The sequence below is a fragment of the Octodon degus genome, unplaced genomic scaffold (genome assembly GCF_000260255.1).
Source record: "Octodon degus isolate 3935 unplaced genomic scaffold, OctDeg1.0 scaffold00089, whole genome shotgun sequence".
NCBI classification, from domain to species: domain Eukaryota; kingdom Metazoa; phylum Chordata; class Mammalia; order Rodentia; family Octodontidae; genus Octodon; species Octodon degus.
Window position 1 is genome coordinate 1564774 of NW_004524665.1, and position 25104 is coordinate 1589877.

At 44.3% G+C, this 25104-nt stretch overlaps 2 protein-coding genes and 1 pseudogene across 3 annotated transcripts in view; 2 read left to right on the top strand and 1 right to left on the bottom strand.

The window, feature by feature from the left end:
* Fbxo36 (F-box protein 36) overlaps nucleotides 1–10224 on the top strand; it is an 88423-nt gene extending 78199 nt beyond the window's left edge. The window contains exon 5 of the mRNA XM_004637380.2: nucleotides 8927–10224. Coding sequence (XP_004637437.1) covers nucleotides 8927–9115 — 189 coding nt within the window. The 3' untranslated portion in view covers nucleotides 9116–10224. The remainder of the gene's footprint in view (nucleotides 1–8926) is intronic.
* Nucleotides 10225–12135: 1911 nt separating this feature from the next.
* Nucleotides 12136–13300, top strand: LOC101586667 (annotated as a pseudogene).
* A 5603-nt stretch (nucleotides 13301–18903) lies between these two features.
* The window catches only part of Slc16a14 (solute carrier family 16 member 14), a 36518-nt gene continuing 30317 nt past the window's right edge, over nucleotides 18904–25104 (bottom strand). Inside the window, exon 5 of one of the 2 annotated variants that reach the window (XM_004637381.2) lies at nucleotides 18904–19356. In XM_004637381.2, coding sequence (XP_004637438.1) covers nucleotides 19205–19356 — 152 coding nt within the window. In that variant the 3' untranslated portion in view covers nucleotides 18904–19204. Of the gene's footprint in view, nucleotides 19357–21712; nucleotides 22042–25104 lie in introns of those variants that run through there. The other variant, XM_023722221.1, reaches the window with a different exon arrangement.

A 25104-nucleotide genomic window follows, 5' to 3' on the forward strand; every position in this document is an offset into this window, starting at 1 on the left:
ATGTTTCATGTTATGTCTAAGATGTTTGATATTCAGACAGATAGTGAGGGTAAGCTCAACTAGGGTAATAATACCTAAGCTTCTCTTCTGGAGGGTTAATAACTTAAGCTTGCAGACCAAAAATTAGAGAAAAAGAAGGGCTGCAGGGACAGTCAACATTTTGGCCCTAGCCTTTCAAGGTCAGTGAGGACTCAGGACATAAGAGAACCTGTACTATAACATCATATAACTCAGTTGTGTCCCAAATTTTCTGATCAAGGAGATTATGGGGCCACAGAGGAAAGTGATCAAAGATTCAGTGTGCCTAAGGAGAGTCACATGGAGAGAAAACATTCTTTCAGGCTCTCACAGAGAGCAAATTGGCCAAGCAATGGCCGTGACTCAGTCACATGGCTAACACTGACAAAGGCTCTACAAACTGCAGTACAGGGCTTCAGGGTAAATCATGAGGGGATTTGACTGACCTTGTGAGATACAAAAGTTACATTTCTTGTTATATAGGTCTTGCTTTATCTTGGTCTTAACCATCCAGCAGAAAAGTATAAACATGAGGTATAAAAAGTAAAGCCATATTAATATGCTGAGCTGTAAAAGGCTCAAGTCAGCTTCTGACATTGCTAGTCCTACAGATAACCCACAACTATTAAGGACTACTGGACTATGTTGGACTGTTTTTTTGAATTCACACACCTACACTATTTAAATGCAATGGAATGTCCATATCTGACAAAACTAACCAAAAATGTGGATACAAATGAAGGACTATTTTGTATCTGTATATACAAAATAGGATAGATATACAATTACTTTCTCTTAATTCAATGAGAAGAAAAATTTGTACTAATAGTGTTTGGACAGGATATCATGTCTGCATCTTGTACTATGATTAACCACTAAGAAGACAACAATATGTAATGTATTAATTATTGAAACTGTCCTACTAATCGGTTTTGAAACTGTCTCATTGCTATTTGTTTCTCAATAAAATTAATTTAAAAAGGACAAAAAAAAAAAAAAAAGGAAAATCCATTCTTCCACCCCTCAACCTTTTTTTTTTGTTCTCTAGAGATGCCTTGTGCACTAGGTGCATGAGGTAATGTGAGCACAGAAGGGTGCCAGAGCCATACATGGCTCCACAGTGGCGTCTGCACCTCTAGAGTGGGAGGTGCCTTGGCCCTGGAAGCAGACTGCAAATGTCTTGTCCCCCATTGAGCCACCTGCAATCAGATTCATCCATCCATCTGCCCTGGCGTGGAGCCCCTGTTGACCAAGCCCATGGTGTTTCTGTGGGTTATCTGGCTGGGTCCGTGGCTGGGTTCTCCCATGGAAACAGGCCTTGTCCAATAGCACAGTCTGCAGGGTAAGGCTGGGCGTGGTACAGGTCTTGGAGTAGGGGTCAGCGTCAGCCTGAGGCAGGTTAACCACGGTCTCACGTGAGGACCCTGCCTTCAGGTGGCAGCGGGCTTCCCCCAGGAAATCTACAGGGCAGCCGGATGAGAAGACTGAGTCCCCAACAGAAAGAGGATAGGCATGGCCAGAATGTAATTGTCTTCATCCTGCTTGTGACTCAGGAATAACCGTGAGGCTGCCAGGGAAGAAAGTCTCCCCTGCCACTGTTTGGCTGTGGAGCGACAGATGTTCCCTTGTGTCCACAGACTCCCTGTGATGCGATCCCCACATCTGGCCAAATAGGTGAAGCAACCACCACCTGAAGCCTTCCCGTGCCTCGTCTTGCCATGTTTGTGTTTGACAGCCCAGTTTGGTCATGTGGATGTAGGATCACACAGGGAATGTAGTTGGTGGGAGACCTCATGCTAGCAGCCTGAGGCCCTGGCTTTATTCCCATATGCATCCTGCTCCTCCCCCTGGCAGAAAGTCCAGAAATGATAAAGTGCTGGCACTCACTGGCTAGGGTTTTCCTGTCTTCACTGCAGAATGTGGTGCAGTTACATCATCACTAACCCAGAGAAGGAGGCTCTTGGCTGCTCTCACCAGACACCTGGGGCAGCACCTGTATCCTCTCTGAAACCTTTACTTCCCCATTTGTTAAAATAGAGGTTTTATCTACAACCTTATTCCTTTCAACCTGGTAGGTAATTTCATGCACCACCAGGGGGAGCTAAGCCCATAGCGACTGTGCTGTGGGTGGTTACTTGGCCAACTGTCAGGTCCAAGAGCCCCAGATGACCTATGCAGCCCCCAAGCCCATCAGCCAAGCATGGCATCGATCCCCCTGCCTAGCTGGTTCAGGTGTACTACTCCTCCTAGGAAGGAGAAACGTGCAAGCGCTGTCTTGCTCTCCATACACCGCTACCCTCACTTTTCAACGGGAAGCAGCCAGCACTGTTTACTGTCACACCTTGTCCAGCCTAAAAGCACTGTAATAAGGGGAAAGAATGAAATACAAATAGAAAGTAACAGGGCCAGGAAGATGGCTCAATAGAATAAGAGCATGCCTGGCAAGCACAGGGGCCTGAGTTCAATCCTTAGTTCTGCAAAAACAAACAAGCAAAAAAAAAAAAAAAAGAAAGCAACAGTGTCATAAAGCATAACCATTTTCTGCATAAGCATTAAGGCCACAGTCATTCCATTCACAGAATGAAGGTTACAGATAAAGTGACACCCATCTTTAGCCCCCAGGACAGTGTGATGTTAGGCTGGGCATTCACCATGTTCCTGAGCCTTTGAGTCCTTCCAAGTTGACTTTCTCCATTCATACTACATATTCTAAGTATCAGTAACAAAAGAAAGTCTTGGGAAATGTACCCGCACTTAAGACTGGTGTAGGCCAGTCTACTACAGTGGTCGTGGTGAGGGCCCGTGGGCAGCACAGGCAGCTTCTGTGCTGGCCCCTCTAGGGTGCAGCCCTGTGTGCCACCTGTACTGTTTCTAGGTAACTTAGCTGTCTGTGATGGGTAAGTGCAGAACACTCTGAAGGAATTTTGGGGTAAGCATGGAGAGAGAGAGAGAGAGAGAGAGAGAGAGAGAGAGAGAGAGAGAGAGAGAGAGAGTATAGCTTGCATTTCTGCCTGCTGCTCAAAGATGCATCCATGTCCAGGAAGCTTCTTCTTGCAGAGCGACAGGCTGTTGTTTCAGCCCCTGTTGCCACAGTGCCCATCAGCCAAGGGAGCCAACACATCCACAAAGGTAACTCCTCCTAAGGAAGGTCAGCACTGTCGAATGTTCTCCCATAACCAAGGCAGATGCGTTAACTAGCAAGTGTTCTCAGCCAGGATCCCGGCTCTGCCACTTAATAAGGAAGCAGTCCTGGACCTGCTAAACTTCCCTGCTCTTGTCTGCACTTCTTGCCTCCATCTCCTGCCCACCCTCTGTAACCCCTGAGCACAACCTTGGATCCTGTGCATTCCATGCTTAGCACATGGTAGGCATTCAGATAGTGGTTAACCTTTTTTTTTTTTTTTTTTCCTTAATGTATTTGGTACAGGGACTCACCACACAGTTCATACTCATAGTAATACTCCTGTTTTCAGCTTCTCCAGCACTGGGATTACAGGCGTGCATCACCACATTTGATCTCTGTTGCCAGCTCAGTGCATCTGGGGATGGGGCTGGTGCAGCATGTGGTGCCAGGAATCAAACCCTGGTCCCTGCACTTGCCTAAGCAGGCGCTTAGTCCACTGAGCTATCTCGCCTGCCTGTGGCTAACCTTTAATGCTCCAAGAGTTAGAGGTAACACGTAAAATCCCCAGAATGTAAGTAATTAGCAGAAAAGGGAGAGAGAACACCAAACCCAGCTCTCAGAAGACACTAGAAAGGCCCTCCAGGCCATTGGCTTCCAGCTGGACCTTCAGGTGCTAAGTCTGGGAATCTGGGGAGGCCAAGAAGTCACCGATTCAGAGGACGGAAAATCAGAAGCCAGATATAAAGACAATGTCCTTGTGGACATGACTGATGAACTCACATTCACAGAATTTAAGCCAGAGGACATCTACTTTCTCTTTTGCAATTTATCATGCGGGTGAGTCAGAAGTACAAAACCATCCCTCTACTCATCTAAGAAAACATTTCTTCAAAACCTCACTTGCCAGCTTAGGGAGCATTGAAAAAGTCAGAGTCACAACTCAAAACCTGTGATGCGCTCTGTGCTGATGGTGGAATGCAGCCAAAAGGGCCAGACCTTAGCTGATTTCAAACACAGCCATGTGTCAGTTACAGTCCTACAGGCCTGACCTTCCTTCCAGGTAGAGCTCTAGCATGTCCTGTCCCTGCAAATCAGAGACCAGACAAAAGAGAACTTGGCTCGTCCGTGCTGGCCTAGGATGCCTACGTTCATCATGGGAGCTGAAGGTCTTTGACAGGCCTCAGGATAAAGAAATGCCTACACCCACATGCTTGCCCTAGGAATGCACAGCAGTGGTGATATTCTAACTGGGCATCAATCGCCTTGGGTGGAGGACCAAAACCTTACCTAGCTCTTCCAGGAAAGTACTCGCTCATCCCTTGTGCTCTTGCTACATGATTTGCTTCTCTGTTGATCCCATTGAATCAATATTACCTAAGTGACTATACTTATCTTAATGGTTGGCCATAATTTTGTCCCATTTCATACCCGCTGTGTGATTTCCCATTTGATCAATATTACCTAAGGGAATATACTTGTAATTTTGTTAGTTAGCTATTGTTTTGTCCCACCTTATATCCACCTCACCTTGTGGCCTTGGGAAGTGGGATCCCCAGGTCACCTACTCAGGACCCCCTTCTTTCCCTCTTATAAGCTTGCTTTCTCTCTCTCTCTCTCTCTCTCTCTCTCTCTCTCTCTCTCTCTCTCTCTCAATAAATACTTGCTACTCCTAATCTCCATTTTTCCTAGAATTCATTCTGTGATTTCAGAGAACACGATCCCAGAGTAACAGACATCCAGCAGGTCGGGTGTTATATTTCCCTTCTGCTCTCTGGGTTTCGGGGAAGTCCTGTATCAACCCTGCATCATACACCCTATATGCTGCCCACTTTTGCTGTTCTCCTGCCGTGGCTGGCTGTACCATTGCTCACACCAACCATGCTGCTGATAACGCCCCTGACAAAGTTTCTCCTGTATGGTCTTTTGAAGTGCACCAGTCTGTTGTTTTGCCTTTTGCCTAGTGCTGGGCTTTGAACCCAAGGCTTCACGAGGCTAGGCACCTTCCCTACCACTGAGCTCCATTCCAGGCCCCATCAGTTTGTTAGTTTGCATCTTATCTGAATTCTCTACAGCATTGAGCACATTTGATAATTCCAGATCTTTTCCCTCCTCTTTTTCTGTTTCCTTTACTGAAAACTACAACTTCCAGGCTGCCTCATCTGGAATGACCCTGGGCTACCTTCTCTGTCTTCCATTACATCCAGAGTGTAGTTCCTAATCAAGGGCACTAAGTACCACTGTGTACTGATCCTTCTGAAACACATTTCCAGCCCAGTTTCTCTCCTGCCTGCCTTCTTACCTCTCAGTCTAGCTGTATGTTCAGCAAGCCCACTCAGGTATATCACAGCAGCCTCAGTTCAGTGTGTCCAAACCGTCTAGATTTCCCCACACTCTGACCTCCTCACAGTGTCTCTTTGTCCCTCAGTTTTATTTTTCCAAGTCATTGGCATCACTAATTTTGTCCAAGCCAAAAACAACATCATCATCATCATCATCATCATCATCATCATCATCATCATCATCATCATTATCATCATCTATTCATTAACCAATCAGATGAGCTAGCCATTCAGAATACAGGTACAATTTGACTACTCAGTTTCCCCCTTGCCACTGTCCTGTAGTCATGGGACGAGCTTAGGCTGTGGCACAGCTGGCAGGGGGAGCAGCTATGACCTGTTAATCACAGAGTCCCAGGACAGGAGCAGAACAGTTCTCAACACCCTGCACGTGGATTGCTGAGTTTTCAGTAGGATGGCCCCAGCACCGCTGCTGAGGCCTCCTGTGTAGAAGTCCTCTCAGATTTCCTCAAGATTTAGGCCTCATGAAAGGCTACAGACCATTGTGGCACTATCACACTATCACAGCCTTCCGCCTTGGGGCCTCCAGGGCGGATTTTTATCTTGCTGTTTTCCTTGGCCCAGGCCACTCTGCAGAACCGGTTTAGTTCCTCCCTCACTTTGTGCTTTGACTTTTTCTAATAAACTGCTGCTGCTTTTTGCTCATTTCACTCATGTCTTTGGTTGGGATAGTCAGAACCTGGAGGCCAACTCCAGAAGGACAGTGAACAGTGCAGGCCTGGCAGCAGGTGTCTAGTGGGCCACCTTTAGGAGGAGCCATCTGCCAACACTCACATCGGGTTTTGACTTCTGCTTTAGCCATTGCTGCCCTTTTCTCTGTCACGGTGTGCTTCTGTCTAGAGGATCAGGCGTCCAATCCCCTGACCTCTCTCCAGAGCAACTGGATGCAGTGTTGTGGAGTTTGAGAAATATTACTGTTTCTCCCCTGTATGTGGTAGAGTTGCCCCTAAAAAGAGAATTGTAAATGGTGAAAATAATAAGTTCAACCTAATTTTCATTATTTCAGTAATAGAATCAAATTTCCATTACTCAGAGGCTAGTGATCTGCATGGACTTTATTTGTATCTCATCTTATTTCTCACTATTATTGATCTTTGAAGGGCCACTCAGCTCCTTGCGGTTCTCAGCCAGCTTGTAAGGGGAGTCAGTTACCTGGGCAATTTGTGGAGGTTCCTACCTGGGGGAGGGCCTGGGGCAGGGTGGGCCAGGCCAGTGTGCTGCAGTGCTACTTGGTGGCCTTCAAATAGCTTCGCTTTCTCCACATCTGGATTTTCACATGTTACCACCACTGACTCAAAAGAGATGTCAGGGCCAGGTACAGTAGCACACACCAGTAATCCCAGCACTCTGGGAGGGTAGGGCACAGCAGAGCCCGCCCTGGGCAGTTAGGTGATTTAGTGAGACCCTGTCTCAATAAAAAGGAACACAGAAGTGTTGAGGTTGTAGCTTAGTGCACGGTCTTTGGATTCAATCCCTAGTATCACTACCACCACCACTAAAAAAAATGAGAGATAAGGGAAGATCAGGCTAGTGGTTGACTTCTTTGAATACTTGTGTACTCAGGAATGATGAACCCGGGCAGCATCCACAGTGGGAACGGGGAAGCCTTCTCAGCACGGCTCTGTGTTTCCCAAGGTTTCCACGGTGTGATTCCCCTTCCTAAACACCTTTCGCATCGTTACCTACACCAAAATCCGTAGCTGCCACCAAAGCTGGAGATAATAAACATAATCAGTACTTTTCTCGATGGATCCCAAGGCATGCTAGAGATGATTTGGGGAGAAAAACAAGGATACCAGCTCAGCAGGACAGGTGTATTTCAGAGCAGACCTGAGAGGAACTGCCGGGCTCCTGCTCCTTTGTAAGGTTCTTTACAGGGTCGTGAACATGAAGGGTGCTGCAAGGGTAGAGTTCAGTGGGAAGGAGATGCGGCTGCCTGCCTACGTGCCTGCCTGCCTGCCAGGGACAAGGCTAGAAAAATGCAGGTCAGAGTGTTTGTCTGCCAAGGCTGAGTGGTGGGAGTCATGGGTGTAGCCACCATGACTGGGTCTCAGTAACCCATGACTAGGCCTCTTAAGCAGGGGTAAAAGCAGAGCAGGATGGGAGAGGCTTAGAGTGGTCTCTCCTCAGCCGAGGGTGGCCGTGGTTGGACCCCACAGAAGGGGTCAGAAGATCGCCTTTGCTGCACTTTGCAGAGCTGTAGATCAAAGCTAGGATTTCGCATAGGCTAGGCAAGCACGCTGTGGTTGAATTATATCCTCAGTCCCAGGAAAACTCTGTTCTGAGAGTATTTAGCAGCAGGGGACTAACAAAAATAGTTGCCATAATTAATGGTGCCAGGTAGGAAAATGGTATGAAGAAAGAATGGAAGCTGAACTTGGCAGCTTTGAATTTGGAAAGAAGATACAGCCTTCACAGATACCGGGCTCGAGATGTCCTAAGACCATGGATGGGCGTTTCACTGAAATTACTCTGCAGCTGAGTGTAGTGACACAGGCCTGGAAGCCCAGTGCTCAGGCGGCTGAGGCAGAAGGATGGCCACTGAGTTTAAGGCCAGCCTGGGCTACACAATGAGATTGAGACCCCTGAACTACACAGTGAGCCCCTGTCTCGGAAGGATAGGAGGGAAAGGGTAAGGGAAAGAAAGTTACTGCGGGAGAACAGTTCAGCCTGACACACAGCCAGAGGACTTGGAGCAAAACTTGTGGACAGAATCCTGGCACAAGAAAGTGGTGGATTCTCGACACACTGGCTGACATGTCCGGAGGCTTCTGTGTTCATTTTATGAAGCTCACCACTGAGGTGCTCTTAGCAAGCAGAGCTATCAGGTGTTCAAACCCAGGATTTTCAGAGCTGACTTCACCGAGGGCTTAAAATGAATGCAGGGCTGCAATGAGTTCTGTCCTTAGCAACATAAAATAAAAACAAAGCACAAATAACTTTGATAGTGGGTGTGCTGCTCTGGCTCACGGCCCTCGCTTAGCCTGTGCAAGGTCCTGTATCCCAATCCCAGCATTCCAAATACAGTGAGGACAGAGTATAAGTTAGCCGTAAAAGCTAAAGCAGTGCTGGGCACGGGTCCTGACCACTCTGCTGCTAACTTCTGCTGTGTGGGCAGTTGCAAAGTGAAGACACAGTATTGTATCTGTAGTCGTGTCAGCAGTAACTGCCTTCTCTTGCATCCTCAATGGGATCAGGAGTTACTTTCTTCTGTTGACCCAAGATTGCTTACCATCTCACCCCTAGCTATTTGTGTACTTGCCTCCTTCCTGAACAAGGTTTCTTGGAGCAGAAGCTGTGTCAGGCACACCTTCCTCCACACTCCTGCAGGCAGCGGGAGTGTGCTAGTGATGTGGGGTGAGTGTATGACTTCTCCTGAACCCGTGTACTCTAATCCACCTCTGGATTTTTCCCCTCCCCACAGCTGTGCAGGTCTGACATGCTGTGGGAGCAGATTGTCCAGTCGGCCTGCGACACCATCACTCCAGACATGAGGACCCTGGCGGAGGACATGGGCTGGAGGCAGATGTTCTTCACCAACAAGCTCCAGCTGCAGCGGCAGCTCCGCAAGAGGAGGCAAAGACGGGAAAGCCAGCAGCCGGCGCTACTCTAAGCATTCCTTTTCCTACGCAAGGGGCAGGGAGGCCTGGCCATTCTTCCCTGCACGGTCCAAACCTCTTGATTCAGTCATCTGAGAAGCATAGTGGCTTTGCACACAGACGCAGCAGAACCTGGTCACCAGTGCCTTTCTCAAATCATCGCTGTGGGCCACAGATGCAGAGTGTGGCCCTAGAGCAGGGGCTGAAAGCCAGAGGGCCTCCCGGCTCCCTGTGCTCCCAGCACTGCTCACCCCTGAACCGTAGGAGAAGAGCTTTGCTGTTCAAAAACAATAAATGATTACAGACACCTGTCATATCTAAACATTTGAAAGCGCCACGAGGCTTTGACCTTTTTCCCTGATGTAATCGTGTGTCCGTCAGTTCACCGTTGCTAGCCACGATGCCATACGCCCATAGCTTAGGAGGAGAGGCACGTGGTTTGAGAGAATGCGGTTCATGCTTGCCTGGCTCTGGGGCAGAGGCATCATAGAGAAGGCCTGGGACCATACGCAGTGCCCAAAGGGCACCTTTGTGGTCAGCAGGCGCACCCAGAGGGGTGCTTCACTAATGTCCTTGGGCAGCTCCCAAGCCAGTCAATTGGACACACCAAACTTAACCCCCCACATGGGGTCAGGCGCCACTGGGGAGCTTTGGTGAGTGCAGCTGCCTTCTCTTCGTTCTGTTAAGTTTGCATTCAGGGCCCATCCCTGTGGCTCTGCCCCTAAGGACACCACTGGTGGCCTGGACCATGGCTGGAGAAGACCTGGAGTGGACCTTGCTGAGTGTGCACTCCCCAGGGCCTCCCCTCACTTAAAAGCCTGTTATTCTTATTTTGGTTTGGCCTTTTAAAACAGGGTCTTGCTACTCACTGTGTAGCCAAGCATCATTTTGAGAGGGATCATTTAGAGTTTAAAGAAAAGAGGAATACTTTAAATGCAGATGTGATAGTGTTTGCTAATAGTTACACACAAATCCTTACAGCTCCTCAGCTGAGAAATGAAAAACCACTGGAGAACCAGCCAGGGTTAGCTGCTGCTCTGAACTGCTCCAAGCAAGATGCGCAAGCCTATTCAGCTGACATTGCTGAATGCTGCTGGATGAAAATCAGCAAAAGAAACCACAGCAGCACCACTTTCTGAGGAGAAGGCAGCTTGTCTGATAAAGATTCAGCCACCAAAGTGGAGGTGGAGTTAGTATCTTCTCTACAGAGCTGCGCTGCGGTCTTACAAACGTGGCTGTTGCTGGACTTGCTGGTTGCCTGCTGGTCTCTGCTCTCAGCAGCAAGGAGTGCTTGGAAATAAACCCGGTGACCCTGGAACACTCCAAGTGCCAGGTGACTTGACTCTGCTGGTTGATCCCAGTGCAACTGTGTCGATGCTTGTTCTGATCTGCAAAGCAACGGTGAGCAAAAACTGCCAATGCCTCAGTGGGGGTTAGAGCGGTGACCCCACAAAAACTGGGCTCATGGTATTCTTCACACTGTGTACTGCAGATCTGCATGCAGATATCTTCAAGGAAACAGTAAATTAACTTTTACTGAAGTCTTTACCCCAGAGTTTATATCTTTAGTGTGTGGCAGTACGGAAGTAAGCATAAGGCTTGTCCACCACCAGCCTCACAGCTTGTCGTGAAGAAAAGCAGCTACGAGACCGAATTGCAAGCTGATGTGCATTTTCCAGGAAGCACCGTGTTTGAGTTTGGCAGACGCGTTGTGACCACGTTGTTGAGAACCAGGCTGACTCTCCAAGGACAACAGGCACAGTATTCATTGGCAACGATCATCTTGAAGCTTTAAAAAGGAAATCAGAATTTTGGAGGACTTACACCACCTTCCATAAGCTTGTCATTTCTAATACCTAAAGTGTTCTTAAGTACTTTTCTAAAGAGATTGGTGGTGATTTTAACATGTCCAGTTTCTAAAATATTGAGATACAACTACCTGGCATCAAATCCACCCTTTTGAAGTAGAATTCAGCAGTCCTCATAGTCATAAGGTTGGGCAGCTGTGGTCCTTCTCTAGTTCCAGAACATTTTCAGCACACCAAAAAGATATGGTGCGGGTCGGCAGTCACGCCCTAATCCCTTCCCCCTGAGGCCCCAGCCACCACTTTCAGTCGCTGTGGATTTCTCAATTCAGGAAATTTCATATAAAAGGAATAACTATGATTTTTATATACACAGTAACTGATGTAAAGAAAAAGTTTTTGTTTTGTTTTGTTTTGTTTTCCTTTTGGTTTTTGAGATAGGGTAGTCTTGATCTCAGTATGTAGCCTACGCTGCCCTCAGATCTGTGGTAATCCTCCTGCCTCAGCCTCCCAAATGCTGGGATTACAGATGTGCACCACCACACCTGGCCTGATGTAAAAAATATTGTGTGATATAAAAAAAAATTTGTAAGATCAACAGACTCAGTGAACCAAATGACCAAAGTCATAGTTTCCAAATGACCAAAGTACGGTGGATTTTTCTTTTTTATTTTCTTCTTTGAGATAGTGTCTCACTATCTCAAAGAAGTGCCCAGGGTGGCCTGGAACTTGTAATGATCCTTCTGCCTCAGCCTCCCAAGTACTGGGATTACAGGCGTTCACCACCATGCCTAGCCGAGGCATTATGTTACAAAATAAAAGATGGGCTAAAGATCCCCTCAGAATGTAGGCTAAGTCATTTAGCATGTATTTTGTCTCACTGTATAGCCCAAATTTGCTGTGAACTTATTATCCTCTTGCTTCAGCCTATCAAATGCTGGGATTTAAATCAATCGATTTTAATGTGACATTGTACAAGAATTCATTAACCTGGTCTCAGGTTCTACTCACTTTTAGGAAATGTAATTGTTGAGTGTGGTATTAAAACTACACTTATAGGCCAGGCATGGTGGTACACACTGGTAATTCCAGCACCCAAGAGGCTGAGACAGGAGGGTTGGGGTGAGTAGGAAAACACTGTCTCAAAAAAGAAAAAAAATCAAGGTGGTGGTGGTGGGGCGGGGGACTGGCCACTTGGTGTGCGATTGTCTAGGGTGGCCCCGCTGAGCAGCTGACCCTCTGCCAGCAAGGACAAGAGTTGCCAGGCGGTTGTCATGGCAGTGTTGGAGAGCCAGCTCAAGAAGATGGCGTCTAAGTACAAATACAGAGACTAACTGTATGTGAAATTGTCAATGTTATTACTCTATACTAAGATCGCAAACCTGTATTAGATTCATATGCTTTTAATGATGGCAGTTCTAGGGAACTAATGAACCTCACTGGAACAATTCCTGTGCCTTACGGAGCCTACTAGTTCAATGACTATTAAAACAGGAGAGCATGTTGATGCAAATGGGAAAAGATATCTCCCTTACCTGCATGAATGGAAACACCCTCAGTCAGACTTGCTGGGGCTTATTCAGGTCATGATTGTGGTGTTTGGAGAGGAGCCTCCCGTCTTTTCTCATCCTACTGTGTCAGCATCTTACCCACCGTACCAGGCAGCAGGGCCACCAAATATCTCCTACATGCCAGGCATGCCTGGCATGGTGGAATCTCTGCATACCCATCTGGATAGCCTCCTGATCCCAGGGGTTACCCAGGGTGTCCATACCCAGCAGGTGAGCCTGCCACAAGTTCCCAGTACCCTTCCCAGCCTCTACCTGTGACCACTGTGGGTCCCAGCAGAGATAGCACCGTCAGTGAGGACACCATCCAGGCCTCTGTCATTTCAGCAGTCAGTGACAAACTAAGATGGCGAACAAAAGAAGAAATGGACTGTGCCCAGGCAGAGCTTAATGCCTTAAAAAGAACAGAGGAAGATATGAAAAAAGGACGCCAGAAACTGGAAGAGATGCTCACCCACTTGGATCAAGAAGTAGCTGAAGTTGACAAAAACAGAACTTTTGAAAAAGAAGGATGAAGAACTCAGTTCTGCTCTGGAGAAAATGGAAAATCCGTCTGAAAACAGTGGTATCGATGAGGTCATCATCCCCACAGCCCCACTATATAAACAGATCCTCAATCTCTACACAGAGGAGAATGCAATCGAAGACACTATTTTTTTTTTTACCTGTGAGAAGCCTTGAGGCGGGGAGTCATAGACCTGGATGTCTTCCTGAAGCATGTGCATCTTCTGTCCCGTAAACAGTTCCAGCTGAGGGCACTAATGCAAAAAGCAAGGAAGACTGCCGGTCTTGGTGACCTCTACTGACCTCTGATACCAGCAGGAGATTGGCCTCTTCTAGAACATTCTTTTCAGTCTTCCTTTTTCTTATCAGTAGGTGCCCAGAGTAAGTTGTCATACTTTATCATTCAAGTGTAAAATATTTTGAATCAATGATATATTTTCTGGGCGGGGAGAAGCTCAGTAGAATAAGCACTTGCCTGACAAGTGCAAGGGCCTGAGTTCAATCCCCAGTCCCACCAAAAAATAAATAAATAAAAATAAAAGAATCAGTACAAGTTTCCTCTTGAAAAGGAATTTATCTTTTAAAAAATAATAATATATTTTCTGTTTTCCTTGGGTAAAGACTGGCTCTTATTAATGGACTTTCTATCCTCTGTAAACTTTTTGTGATGAATGTTGGGACTGACTGCGCTAAATAAAATTTGTTGCATTAAAAAAAAGAAAATCAAAATTAAACATATTTATAGAAGCAAATATGAGATCTACCTGTCTATTATTAAGATAAGACAAGAATGAAATTTTGAAAAATATGAAGAACAATGCCACTATTCGTACGAAGTTTTTTAAAAGTATCCTTTTCAGAAGAAGTTATATTCACAATAGGATCATTGTTTTAAAATAAAGTCATATCTAAATATTTTAAAACTTTATTTTTAATTTCCAGTAAAAATATCACTGGTATAGCCTACAAAATATCTTTAGGTCCTCATGGTTTTTCTTTTTCTTTCTTTCTTTTTTTCCTTTTTCTTTGGTTCTGGGGTTCAGCTTCACTATGCTGAGCAAGGGCTGTACCCCTGAGCCACACCCCCCCACACATGCACTGTTTGTTTTTAAACGTACTTAGTACAGGGTCTACAGAGTCTCGCTACACAGATGGGACTCGTAGTGATCCTCTTGTTTTCAGCCTCCCGTACACTGGGAAAGAAAAAAAAAGACTGAAAACACCAAGAGAAGGAACTTGGGGTCACTCAGTTACCAAAGCACTCACAAGTCTCCAGTCACGAGGGTGGTCAACGTGAATTCCAGCACAGCCCCTGCAAGGCAGACTGCTTTGAGGAGAAAGTCATCTCTGGAGCCGGGAGTAAGTGATAAGGACACCTTTGGAGCGGCCTTGCGAAAGCAGAACTGAGACCACGATCAGCCAGACCCTAGCCAGCCTTGGCCCGTCCGCTTCTTGTCACAGGCCAGTCCAGCCCTCTCCCTCGGAGCTTCAGCTCCAAGCTAAAGTCGCTTCCCTACTTTTTCTTACTTCCCAACACTGTCTAATAACCAGCATGCATCTTTGATGCATTCCAAAATGCTCTTCTGCAACGATGTCAAAAGCCTGCTCAGGTTGAATTGAGGTCCTGCCTCTTGTCACCTTGGACCCCATCTGAGGCCAGTACCATACTTTAACAGTTGCCTATTGATAGACATATAATTTCCCCCCAGTCTTTTATGTAATAAGCAATAAGGCAAAATATTCTTGTTCATTTATTTATTCACATGTAGTAAAATATTTTAGAGATCCAACAGCTGTATTAAAATAAGAGCTGGATGCATATTTTAAATTGAACATTTGGATCTGACACTTTTTAAACCTGCATGGACAAAGGTTTTTATTCTTTCCCTCAATCTTGCTAGAACTTAATATATTTATTTAAGCAGTTAAAAATTTGAACTTTTACATAATATACTTGATACTTAACAGTCACCCAAGGTGATTTTCTCTGGTTAGCTCTGCTGTAGACAGCTAAGTTAGGGAGTAGTCCAGGTGGTCAGACGGGTATGGGCCCTCCAAGCAGCAGGTGCAGAGGACAAGAACACAGCACCGCTGAGTGGAGGAGTATTTGTGGAAGGCCAGGCTTCAAGACAGAGATGAGCTGATTACTGTGGAGGACACCTGGGTGGCTCTCCCTGAAGGAGAAGCGGTTGTCTCCACTTTGGCTGAACCTGGCCCCACTTCCATGCATTGATGTGTGCAGAGCTGACTGGGACTTTTCCTCATCCCTTCAGTTGGCTTTAAGCAATACCTCTGGGTCCAGCCAAGATGCTGATGTGTAGCCTTTGTAGCGAAGATGGCAGGCAGTGTTTCCCACCCCTCATAGCTCCCCAATAAAACGTGTGAGCGGGGTGGGGTGGAGCACTGTGCTCCACACTGTAGGCTGGGATTGCACCTCGAAGTGAGAGGCTGTGACCACCCAGGCCATAAAAGATTGCACATCAGAGCTGAAGTACCAACCCCGAGACAGTCGTGTCATGTAGGTTACTGTTTCTGCAGAGTCTCCTCGCTGCATAGTGGAGGTGATTTTGGGCCTCCTACCTAGCCCAGCCCACAGCACTCACCTACTTCCAGCCACTCTCACAGTCACTCATCCTCAAGCTGCTCCCTTCTTCATGGATTAATAAAACCTGGGTTTGGCCCTGGGTTGAGGCCTTTGTTCCAGTTAGCCATTATTATAACTGTAGTTAGGAACCTTTGGCTCCCCATAAGTACAAATATGCCTTTCTGTCTTATTCTCACCATGATTTGCACTGGAGTTGGTAGGTTGGAATTAACTCAGAAGGATTCCAATAACTTTTCCATGGGATTACAGATACAAATTTCCTGGGCCTTGATGACTGGGAAGGGCTCTCTGGAACCTATGAACTTTCCCAAGGGATAAACAATATGACTGACATTCTAAATGGGCATCAAGGGGACCAAGACCTTGACCCATCCTTCCCAGCAAAGGTTCTGCCCATGAACACTTGCGTGACTTGTTTCCCCATTGGATCAGTATTATGTAAGCAACTTGTAATTTTACTGGGTAATCATAGTTTTGTCCTACCTTACACCCACCTCATGAATTTGCTTTATAGAACTTCCTTTAAGCTCGTGGGCAACCCACTTTCTGAGTCCCCTTCTTTTTCTCTTAGAGAGAAGCCATCTTTTCCTCAATAAATATGTCTTACTCAACCTGTGTTCTTCCTCAGAACTCATCTTGGGGGTATATAAACTCAACATGTCAGTCATCTAGCAGTTAAAATATCAAATATCTCCTTTATGATTTGGAACACCTTCTGTCATTCCTGTATCACTTCTATGACCATAACTAAAAAATACTGCTCCAGATAAAAGAAAGAAACAGGTAATCAATCATTAGCTACATTTCACATAGACTTTATTATTATTATTATTATTATTATTATTATTATTTTGTGGCTGGCTCAGCCCACCCTGGGGGCAGGGCTGGCACAGCATGTAGTTCCGGGGATCCAAACGCAGTCCCTGAGCACTTGCCTAAGCTTGCCTAAGCAGGTGCTTTAGACTGCTGAGCTATCTTGCCAGCCCCCTACCTACATTTTAGAGAGCTTTCTTTAAAGCAAAAAGAAAATTAAAAAACAAAACAAATAAACAAAACCAAAGATTCCAAAAAATATCCCACCCTGATAGTTTATATAAAACTCACTTATCATCTTTAAAGAGGAAAACCTTTATTTAGATATATGTAAATAAAAATCATTTGGGAACACAAGGAGAAAATCATAAAGCACGTGATCTATACAATTAACCTTTTATGATATCTTTAAAGAACTATGTATAATAGCAAACAGGAAGTATTTGCTGTAATTCTTCATACTATTCTGATGTCACATAAATATTGCAAGCAGGTCTCACACCATCTTTGTAAACTGGGGACTTCTACTGATGCGGTAGGAATCGCCACTCCCAGAAACACAGAAATCACCGAACTGTCCGAAGTGAACTCGAGCAGGTCTGACTCGGATGTGATTAAAGCTAAGTGGCTGGATGCAAAGTTCATGTTTCTGATGTTACCAGCACTGTGAGCATCCGAACACAATAGCACCATTCAAAATGTGTAACGCTGCCTCTTGTTAACATGGTGCTGCCAGAAAGCGAGAGTAGTGACGTCTTTAGAACACACACTATTATCTTTCTATCACTCCCGCTAGTTTTACAGTAAATATGTGTAGCAGTGCCTCAGCTTTTAGGATTGCTTTGATCAGAATGGAGAGCTGGCTTCTTTAACGGCAGCCAAAGCCATCATGCTAACAGATTGTTGTGTTAAACCAAATGGAGTGTGACATGCAATTTACTGTCTGTAGCAATTTCCAGGCAGCTCTCAGGTCATTGGGGGTAATATTGCATGTGTATATTAGGCAGGCCTTTGTTTCCTTCCCATTAGCTGCCTTTATCATTGTTGTTATGTTGGTGATCCTTTCTTGCGCAACCCTCCCACTAGACATTACAGCAGAAAATAATGGACAGGAAACAAAAGCAGACTTGTCTGTTGAATCACTTGGTAACAAACAGCAAGGAAGGGGTTGGCAGAAGCCAACTGAAACGCTAGCTAACATCAGGCTCGGAGCATCATCCTATGGCCCACTTTCTAGTAGCATTGCTATTCTAATTACCAGGGATAACTGAGACTGCACTGTATTCATTTTAGAGAAGCCTGACCCCACACATTGCCATGACATTGGAGAATTTATTATGGGTGATAAGCAAATTGTAAGTAGAAATTTATTTCCAAGTTGCAGCGCTGTGGATGCAACTGAGGGCCTTGCACATGCCAGGCAAGCGCCTGCCCCGCTGAGGACACTGCCAGCCCTGGGAGGAGGCATTGAAAGATTTGTACAATACTGTGTAAACGAGTGAGGCAGTCAGAAATTTCAAAATGATTCTGGGAAGAACATTCTGCAGTCCAAAAAGTGTTTTGCTTAGAAAAATAGGCATCTCGGATAAAGGAGTGTATAATTTGACGTGGATGTAAGAAGTCAAGTAAGAGAACTTTTTCTACAACTGTACTGAGCTCCGGCCACAACCGAGGCCCCGGAAGTGGGCTCTCACCCTCTCCCAAGACTAGGGGCGCAGCCGTCTAGACCAGGAGAGTTCCTCTCAGTTCTGCACGCCGCCGAGGAAGTCTTAGGACAGTCCTAAGTTTTGGGTGAGCAAATGCTTTCCACGTGACTGAGTTACTCACTACATATCATGAGGGATTCATTCTGTACTCTATCTTCTGGGCAGGTAAAACTCTGAAAACATGGTTCAAGGCTCAGAACACACCAATATTCTAGGACAGAGGTCAAAAATACAAATAAAAATACCTGAATTGTAGCCCTTGATTCGAGGGATGTGTGTACAAATATGGTTTCTGTTAAGCAAATCGTTACTATTATTTACTTGCTAAAGTCTTATCTCAAGATTTAGTTAATTACTGAATTCATCTTTTATTACTAGACAACTGAATTAGAACTGATGGTATACACCATCTTGTAGAGGAGGATCAGTAAATCCTCCTGCAGGATTCTTTCATAAAAATATAAGCTGTGTTTCTTTAGTTGTACTAAATTGTATTACCTTTGAAATTGGAGCATGCCTTTCTACTATACTGGTAGAGCAATAAACTCCCTGTCATAATTATTCTGTCATATTCTTGTGCTTGAAACCCAATTTATCTGTATACTTTCTGGAAGCATACAGAAGCTTTACAAAGAAGTAATTGGGTTGAAAAGCTTTTATTTCTTTTCTATGTTTATAGCTAAAACCCTGGTCCTGGCGGATGATCAAAGAAAGCAGTTCTTTTTATTTTTGTCAAGACAGGGTTTCACAACCTAGTTCAAGCTGGCCCTGAATGTGATCCTCCTGCCTCAGCCTCCCAAGTACTGGGATTAAAGGCATGTGTCACCACGTCCAACAAACGAGAGGGTTTTGTGGTTTTTTGTTTTTTAGGACATTTCTACCAGTTGTTTTAAAGGCTGTAAATACTGTCATCTTGGAAAACTACAGTTTTCAAAACCTTTCAGCACCACCCTTCCCCAGAACCAGAGGTAGCACTGCTTCCTGATGAAGCAAGGACAGTGGTGTTTCTGAGGGACGCTGCCCTGCATCCATGGCTCCTCACAGCGGCCACAGGAGGTAGGCGTGGGTGCCAGGGGCCCGTCCACAGGGGACCCACATGGCACTAGGCTTGCGAGCCATCAGTGTTCTCTCTTCTGGTTTGTTCTATAAGCTGGATACATGGCTGGATGAGTAAGGAGAGTATCCCCACTGTGTAAAGCAAGCCACAAATATAGAAGGAAAAATCGTATTTCTGTGTGATGTCGAAGATCCACCCTACAAAACAAAAAGGAATATATTCAGTGGTTCCAGAGCTGGCATGGGCCACCCAGGGTTCTGGAGCTGGCACGGCATGCGGTACTGGAGGTCGAACCTGGGTCCTTGCACTTGCCAGGCAGGCACTCAGACTGCTGAACTATTACAGATATTTTTGTAAAAGTGTGTTTATTACATATTATTACCGTTGTTATTTTGTGGGGCTGGAGCTGAGCCCACGGCTAAGCACTGAGCTATACTCCTGGCATGGAGCCTTTTTCTTTTCATTTCTTTTGCTGTACTGGGGATCAAACTCAGGACCTTGCGCTTGCCAGGCAGGCGCTTATACCACTGAGCTCTATTCTCAGTTCAGGAGTCATCGTTCTGTGCTCTTTTTCTTTCTTATTTGGGGGGTTGGTTATTTTAGACACAGTCTTATTATGTTGTGCAGGCTGGCCTTGAACTTGCTATGTAGCTCAGGCTGGCCTCACACTCATGGTGTGAGAAGAGAAGGGAGGGACTGGGGAAAAAAAGAAGCAAGATACATCAGGTACAGGTATAAATTCCCTACGATGAATGTTACCATTATGTATCTAGAATGTACTGATAAAAATGTTAAGACACAAAACACTGAATCATATCTTAAATGATGAAGATCTTTCTTTCACAGTGATATACTACATAAGTATAGACCAGTGTCTTAGAATCCATGCAATTTATAGAAGTAATATAATGTGCTAATAGTAGCCTAATAATATTATTATATTCATGTGTTAGATTATAATGTTTAATTATGTTTGATCTGGGCATGGTGGCACATGCCTGCAATCCTGTCTATGTGGAGGCCAGGGAAGAAGGATGCCAAGTTCAAAGCCAATCTGGTTATAATGAGATCTTGTCCCAAAAAGCAGACAGCAAGCTAGGCATGGTGGTGCACACCTGCAGTGCCAACACTTGGGAGGCTGAGGCACAAGGATCACCATGAGTGAGAGACCAGCCTAGGCTACATGGTAAGTTCAAGGCCAGCCTGCACTGTATAATAAGACTGTATCTTAAATAACCAACCCCCCACATAAGAAAGAAAAAGCACAGAATGATGACTCCTGAACTGAGGATAGAGCTCAGTGGTATAAGCACCTGCCCCTCCTTACTTACAAAAGCTTTGTATCCACTGCTTTCCTTCTATTTTTTCTTGTCCCTGCCTTCCTTTCTTCCCCCATTTCCCCTTCTATCTGAACACTTCCTTCGCATTTCCCAATACCTACTATATTTTATCTTTTAGTTTCTCACATCATAGAACCCATGTGACATTTAAATGTGTGTCTAATTTATCTCACTTGGAGGTATGGTCTCAAAGTGCAGCCATTTACTTAGAAATATCTCAAGTTCATTCTTTTTTTTGTTTTGTTTTAATTTTATTGAGAAACAAATATGAATGAGACAGTTTCAAATCTGATTAATAGGACAGTTTTGATAATCAACACATTGTACATTGTTATCTTCTTAGTGATTATCCATAGTACAAGAAGCAGACAGCATATCCTGTCCAACCACTATTAGTACACCTCTTTCTTCTCATTAAATTAAGCAAAAGTAGCTGTATATCTATCCTCTTTTGTATGTATATATACAAAATGATCTTTCCTTTGTATCCCCTTTTTTTTGTTTAGTCCTGGCATATGTAGGTATTCTATTGGCATCAAATACTATAAATGTTTGAATTCATCAAAACAATCCAACATCAAGTTCATTCTTAATTATGAAAGAGCAGTATAAAAATAATCTGTATCCACTCATCAGCAGATGGACATTTGGGATGGTTCCAAAATTTAGCTAATACATACTGTACATGGGTATACATATGCTGCTGTGGTGTATGTATGCTTTCAATTCTTTTGGGAAGACATCACCAAGAAGGGAGTATCTGGGTCAGACAGAAACCCTAGTTTTAGATTTTTGAGGAATCTCCACACTGATTTCCATAGCGGTTGTACCAGTCTACATGCTCACCAATATTGGAGAAGGGTTCCTTTTTCCCTTAGCCCTGCCAGCACTTATTTGTTATTGGTTGATTTCTTGATAATGGCCATTGTTTGGGAGTGAGATGGAATCTTGGCATTCTTTTAATGTGCATCTTTGTTTTGTTTTGTTTTGTGTGTGTGTGTGTGTGTGTGTGTGTGTGGCCAGCTCAGCCCACCAGGGGGCGGGGCTGGCTGGCATGTGGTGCTGGGGGATTGAACTGCGGTCCCTGTGCTTTGCTAAGCTTGTTCTAAGTAGGTGCTTTAGACCACTGAGCCATCTCACCAGCCCTTAATTTGCATCTTTGGAATGCAGGCTGTCCTCAAACTAATGGTAATCTTTCTGCCTCAGCCTCCCAAGTGCTGGGATTACAAGCATGCTCCTTCTTTATATATTCTAGATATTAATCCTTTGTCTAAGGAACAACTGGCAATTTTTTGCCCTCAAAATGAGTGTTAGTTACTTTTCTTATTGATGCAACAAAGTACCTGACACCCAAAGGTAAAGGGGAAAGGACTTATTTAACTCACGGTGTGTAGACATATTACTTCATAATCAGCTGGCTTCAAGGTGACAAAAGGATAACAGTTCATGGTGGCAGAATGCAACAAGAAAGAGTGAGACAAGCCCCTCTCTGTCCTTCATATTGCATCTAGTCTCCTGGAATTAGGGCGGTGCCAATCCAACCTGCGGATGGATCCAGCAGTCACCCACCCTTAATCCCAGCCTTGCACCACTGATCAGTCACACACTCTAGATCCAGTTGCCTCCAGAGCGATTCTGACCACATGAGGCTTGGGAGGACATCTAGGCACAAACATCACAGCTCCCATCCCACTCTCTAGGAGACACTGCCTCAGATCATTCTGCTGCCCAGCCCTAAGACCCATGAGATACCCTTCCTACTTCTGCAGCCCGTACAACCCCTACACATAATGTCCGTCCTTCTCCTTCCTCTCAGGCACCAATGGACGCAGGAAACTCAGGCCCTTGCTCCACCCTTCCCATGGGCAGACCTCGCTCCATGGAGGTTTGAAGCCACATGAACCACACCTGATTGTGGTTTTAGTGGTAACCTGGAGGAACCTGAAGACCCGCTGTGCTTCAAGTTGTCATAGGGACCCCATGCCGGTTGTATGTCCATAGAAGATGCTGGCTTCTCTTATGATACAGCTAGGCTCCTGGCCTGATATAGGAGACACCAAGCAACCAAGGCAACCACTGACACTCAGTCCACTTGGTGGAAGTCCTCGGGGGCTGGTTTCAGGATTGAGTCATTCACTATAGATTCAATTGCCCTCAAATCATAACTCACTATGTGTTATCTCTTCACTCTGTTGGTGGTTTATTTTTCTGTGCAAAATCTTTTTAATGAGACTCCAGTTGTTGATTCTTTGTGATATTTTCTGATTGAGGTTTGGTTCATAAAGTCTTGGCCTACACTAATGTCTTCAAGAGTTCTCCCTATTCTGTCTTCCAGCAGATTTAGTGTTTCTGTTTTAATATTTAGATCTTTGATCCATTTTGACTTTAGTTTAATGCCTGATGAAAGATATGGGGCTAGTTTTAATTGTTGGCACATGGAAAGCTAGTTTTTCCAACACTTTATTAAAGAGGCTTTCTTCTAGTGAATGTGTTTGGCTCTTTTGTTAAAGATAAAATGGCTGTTTGGAGTTGTTTCTGCATATTCTAATCTGTTCCACTGATCTTTGTGCTTCTATTTTTTTTCCAGTAATATAGGTGTTTGTTTTTTTTTATCACAGTAGCTTTCTAATATAATTTCAAGTCACGGACTGTGATGTCCTTTCCCTTGCTTTTGTTGACCAGAATTGCTTTTTTTTGTCCTAGATCTCTTCTGGTTCCAAATGAATGTTAGGATTGCTTTTCCTAGTTCTGTGAGATATACTATTGGTATTTTGATTGGGGTTGCATTAAATTTGTACAATTCTGGGAGTATGGCCACTTTCTCTTTTTTTGGTTCTTCCTACCCCAAAACAAGGGATATCCTTCCACTTTCTGATAGTCACTTCAGTCTCCTATTTTCTGAGTCCTGTAGTTTTCAATACAAAGATGTTTTACATCTTTGATTAGATTGTTTCCTAGGTTTTTCATTTTGGGGGACATGATTGTAATGGGTTATTTCTCCAATTTCTCTCTCAGTGAGTTTATTTGTGTACATAAATGCTATTATTTTTGAGTGTTGACTTTGTATCCAGCTATGCTATTGAATTTGGTTATTAAATCTACAAGTCTTCTGGTGGAATCTTTGGAGATTCTATGTAGAGTATCATGTCATCTGCATATAATTATGATTTAACTTTTTTCTTTCCTACCCTTCTTCCTTTTATTTCTTTTTCTTTTCTGATTGCTCTGGCTAATGTTTCCAAAACAATATTGAATAAGAGTGGTGACGGTGAGCATCCTTGTCTTGTTTATGATTTTAAAGTGAAAGCTTTCAGATTTTGGCCATTTAGTATGATGTTAGTTGTTGGTTTGTCATAGATGGTTTTTATCAGCTTGAGATTAAGATGATCTATTTCAATTTATGTAGGGTTTTTCTTTTTTAAATCATGAGTGGGTGTTGGATTTTGTCAAGAGCTTTATCTCCATCAATTGAGATGATCATGTAGTTTTTGTCCTTGGTCTATTAATATGTTATATTACATTTATTGATTTTTGTATGTTGAACCACTCCTGCATCCCTGGGATGAACCCTACTTGGTCATGGTGTATAATCTTCCTGATGATTTGCTGCATTTGTTTGCCACTATGTTATTGAGGATTTTTGCATCTATGTTCATTAGGGAGATTGGACTGGAGTTGTCTTTTTTGGCTGGCTCCTTCTATGGTTTTGGTATAGGGTAGTGATTGATTCCAGCAATGTATTTGGAAGTATTGCTTCCCTTTCAATTTCATTAAAGAGTGTAAGAGGTCATGGCATTAGGTGTTCTCTAAATTTTTTTTTTTTGTCTTTTTTGAGACAGGGTCTCACTATACAGTTCAGGCTGGCCTTGAGCTCACTTTGTAGCCCAGGCTAGTCTTGAACTCTCCATTACCCTCCTGCCTCAGTCTCCTGATAGCTGGGATTACAGGTGTGTGCCACAATGCCTGACCTTTCTCTAAATTTCTTACAGAATTCAGTAATGATTCCGACAGGGCCTGAGCTTTTCTTTGTTGGCATCTTTCTTTATTTACATCTTCAATTTCAATCGCTGATAATGGTTTATTTAGGATTTTTATATCTTCTTGAATCAGCTATGGTAATTCATATGTATCTAGGAATCTGCCCATTTCTTCTGTGTTTTCCATGTTATTAGAATACAGGTTCTCAAGGTATACATGATTGTCTGGATTTCTTGAATCTATTGTAGTTTCATCATTTTCATCCCTAATTGCATGGATTTGAGTCTTCTCTTTTCTTTTTTGGATAAGGTTACTAAGGGCTTGTCAAATTTATTTAATCTTTACAAAGAACCAACTCTTCACTTGATTCTTTGTGTGATTTCCTTTCACTGCACTAATTTCTGCTCTGCTCTTTATAATCTCGTCCCTTGTATGAGCTTTGGGCTTGACTTGCTCTTCTTTCTCCAGAAGCTTGAGGCTCAGTATTATCATTTGAGCTTGGCCTGATTTTTTTTTTCTTCATTAAACTTTGCTTTAATAGGTCTCAAAATTCTGTGACAGATTTTTGGTCAAGTTGTTTCCATTAAAAAGTATTGATTTTAAAAACTAATAACTTAAAAACTGCCA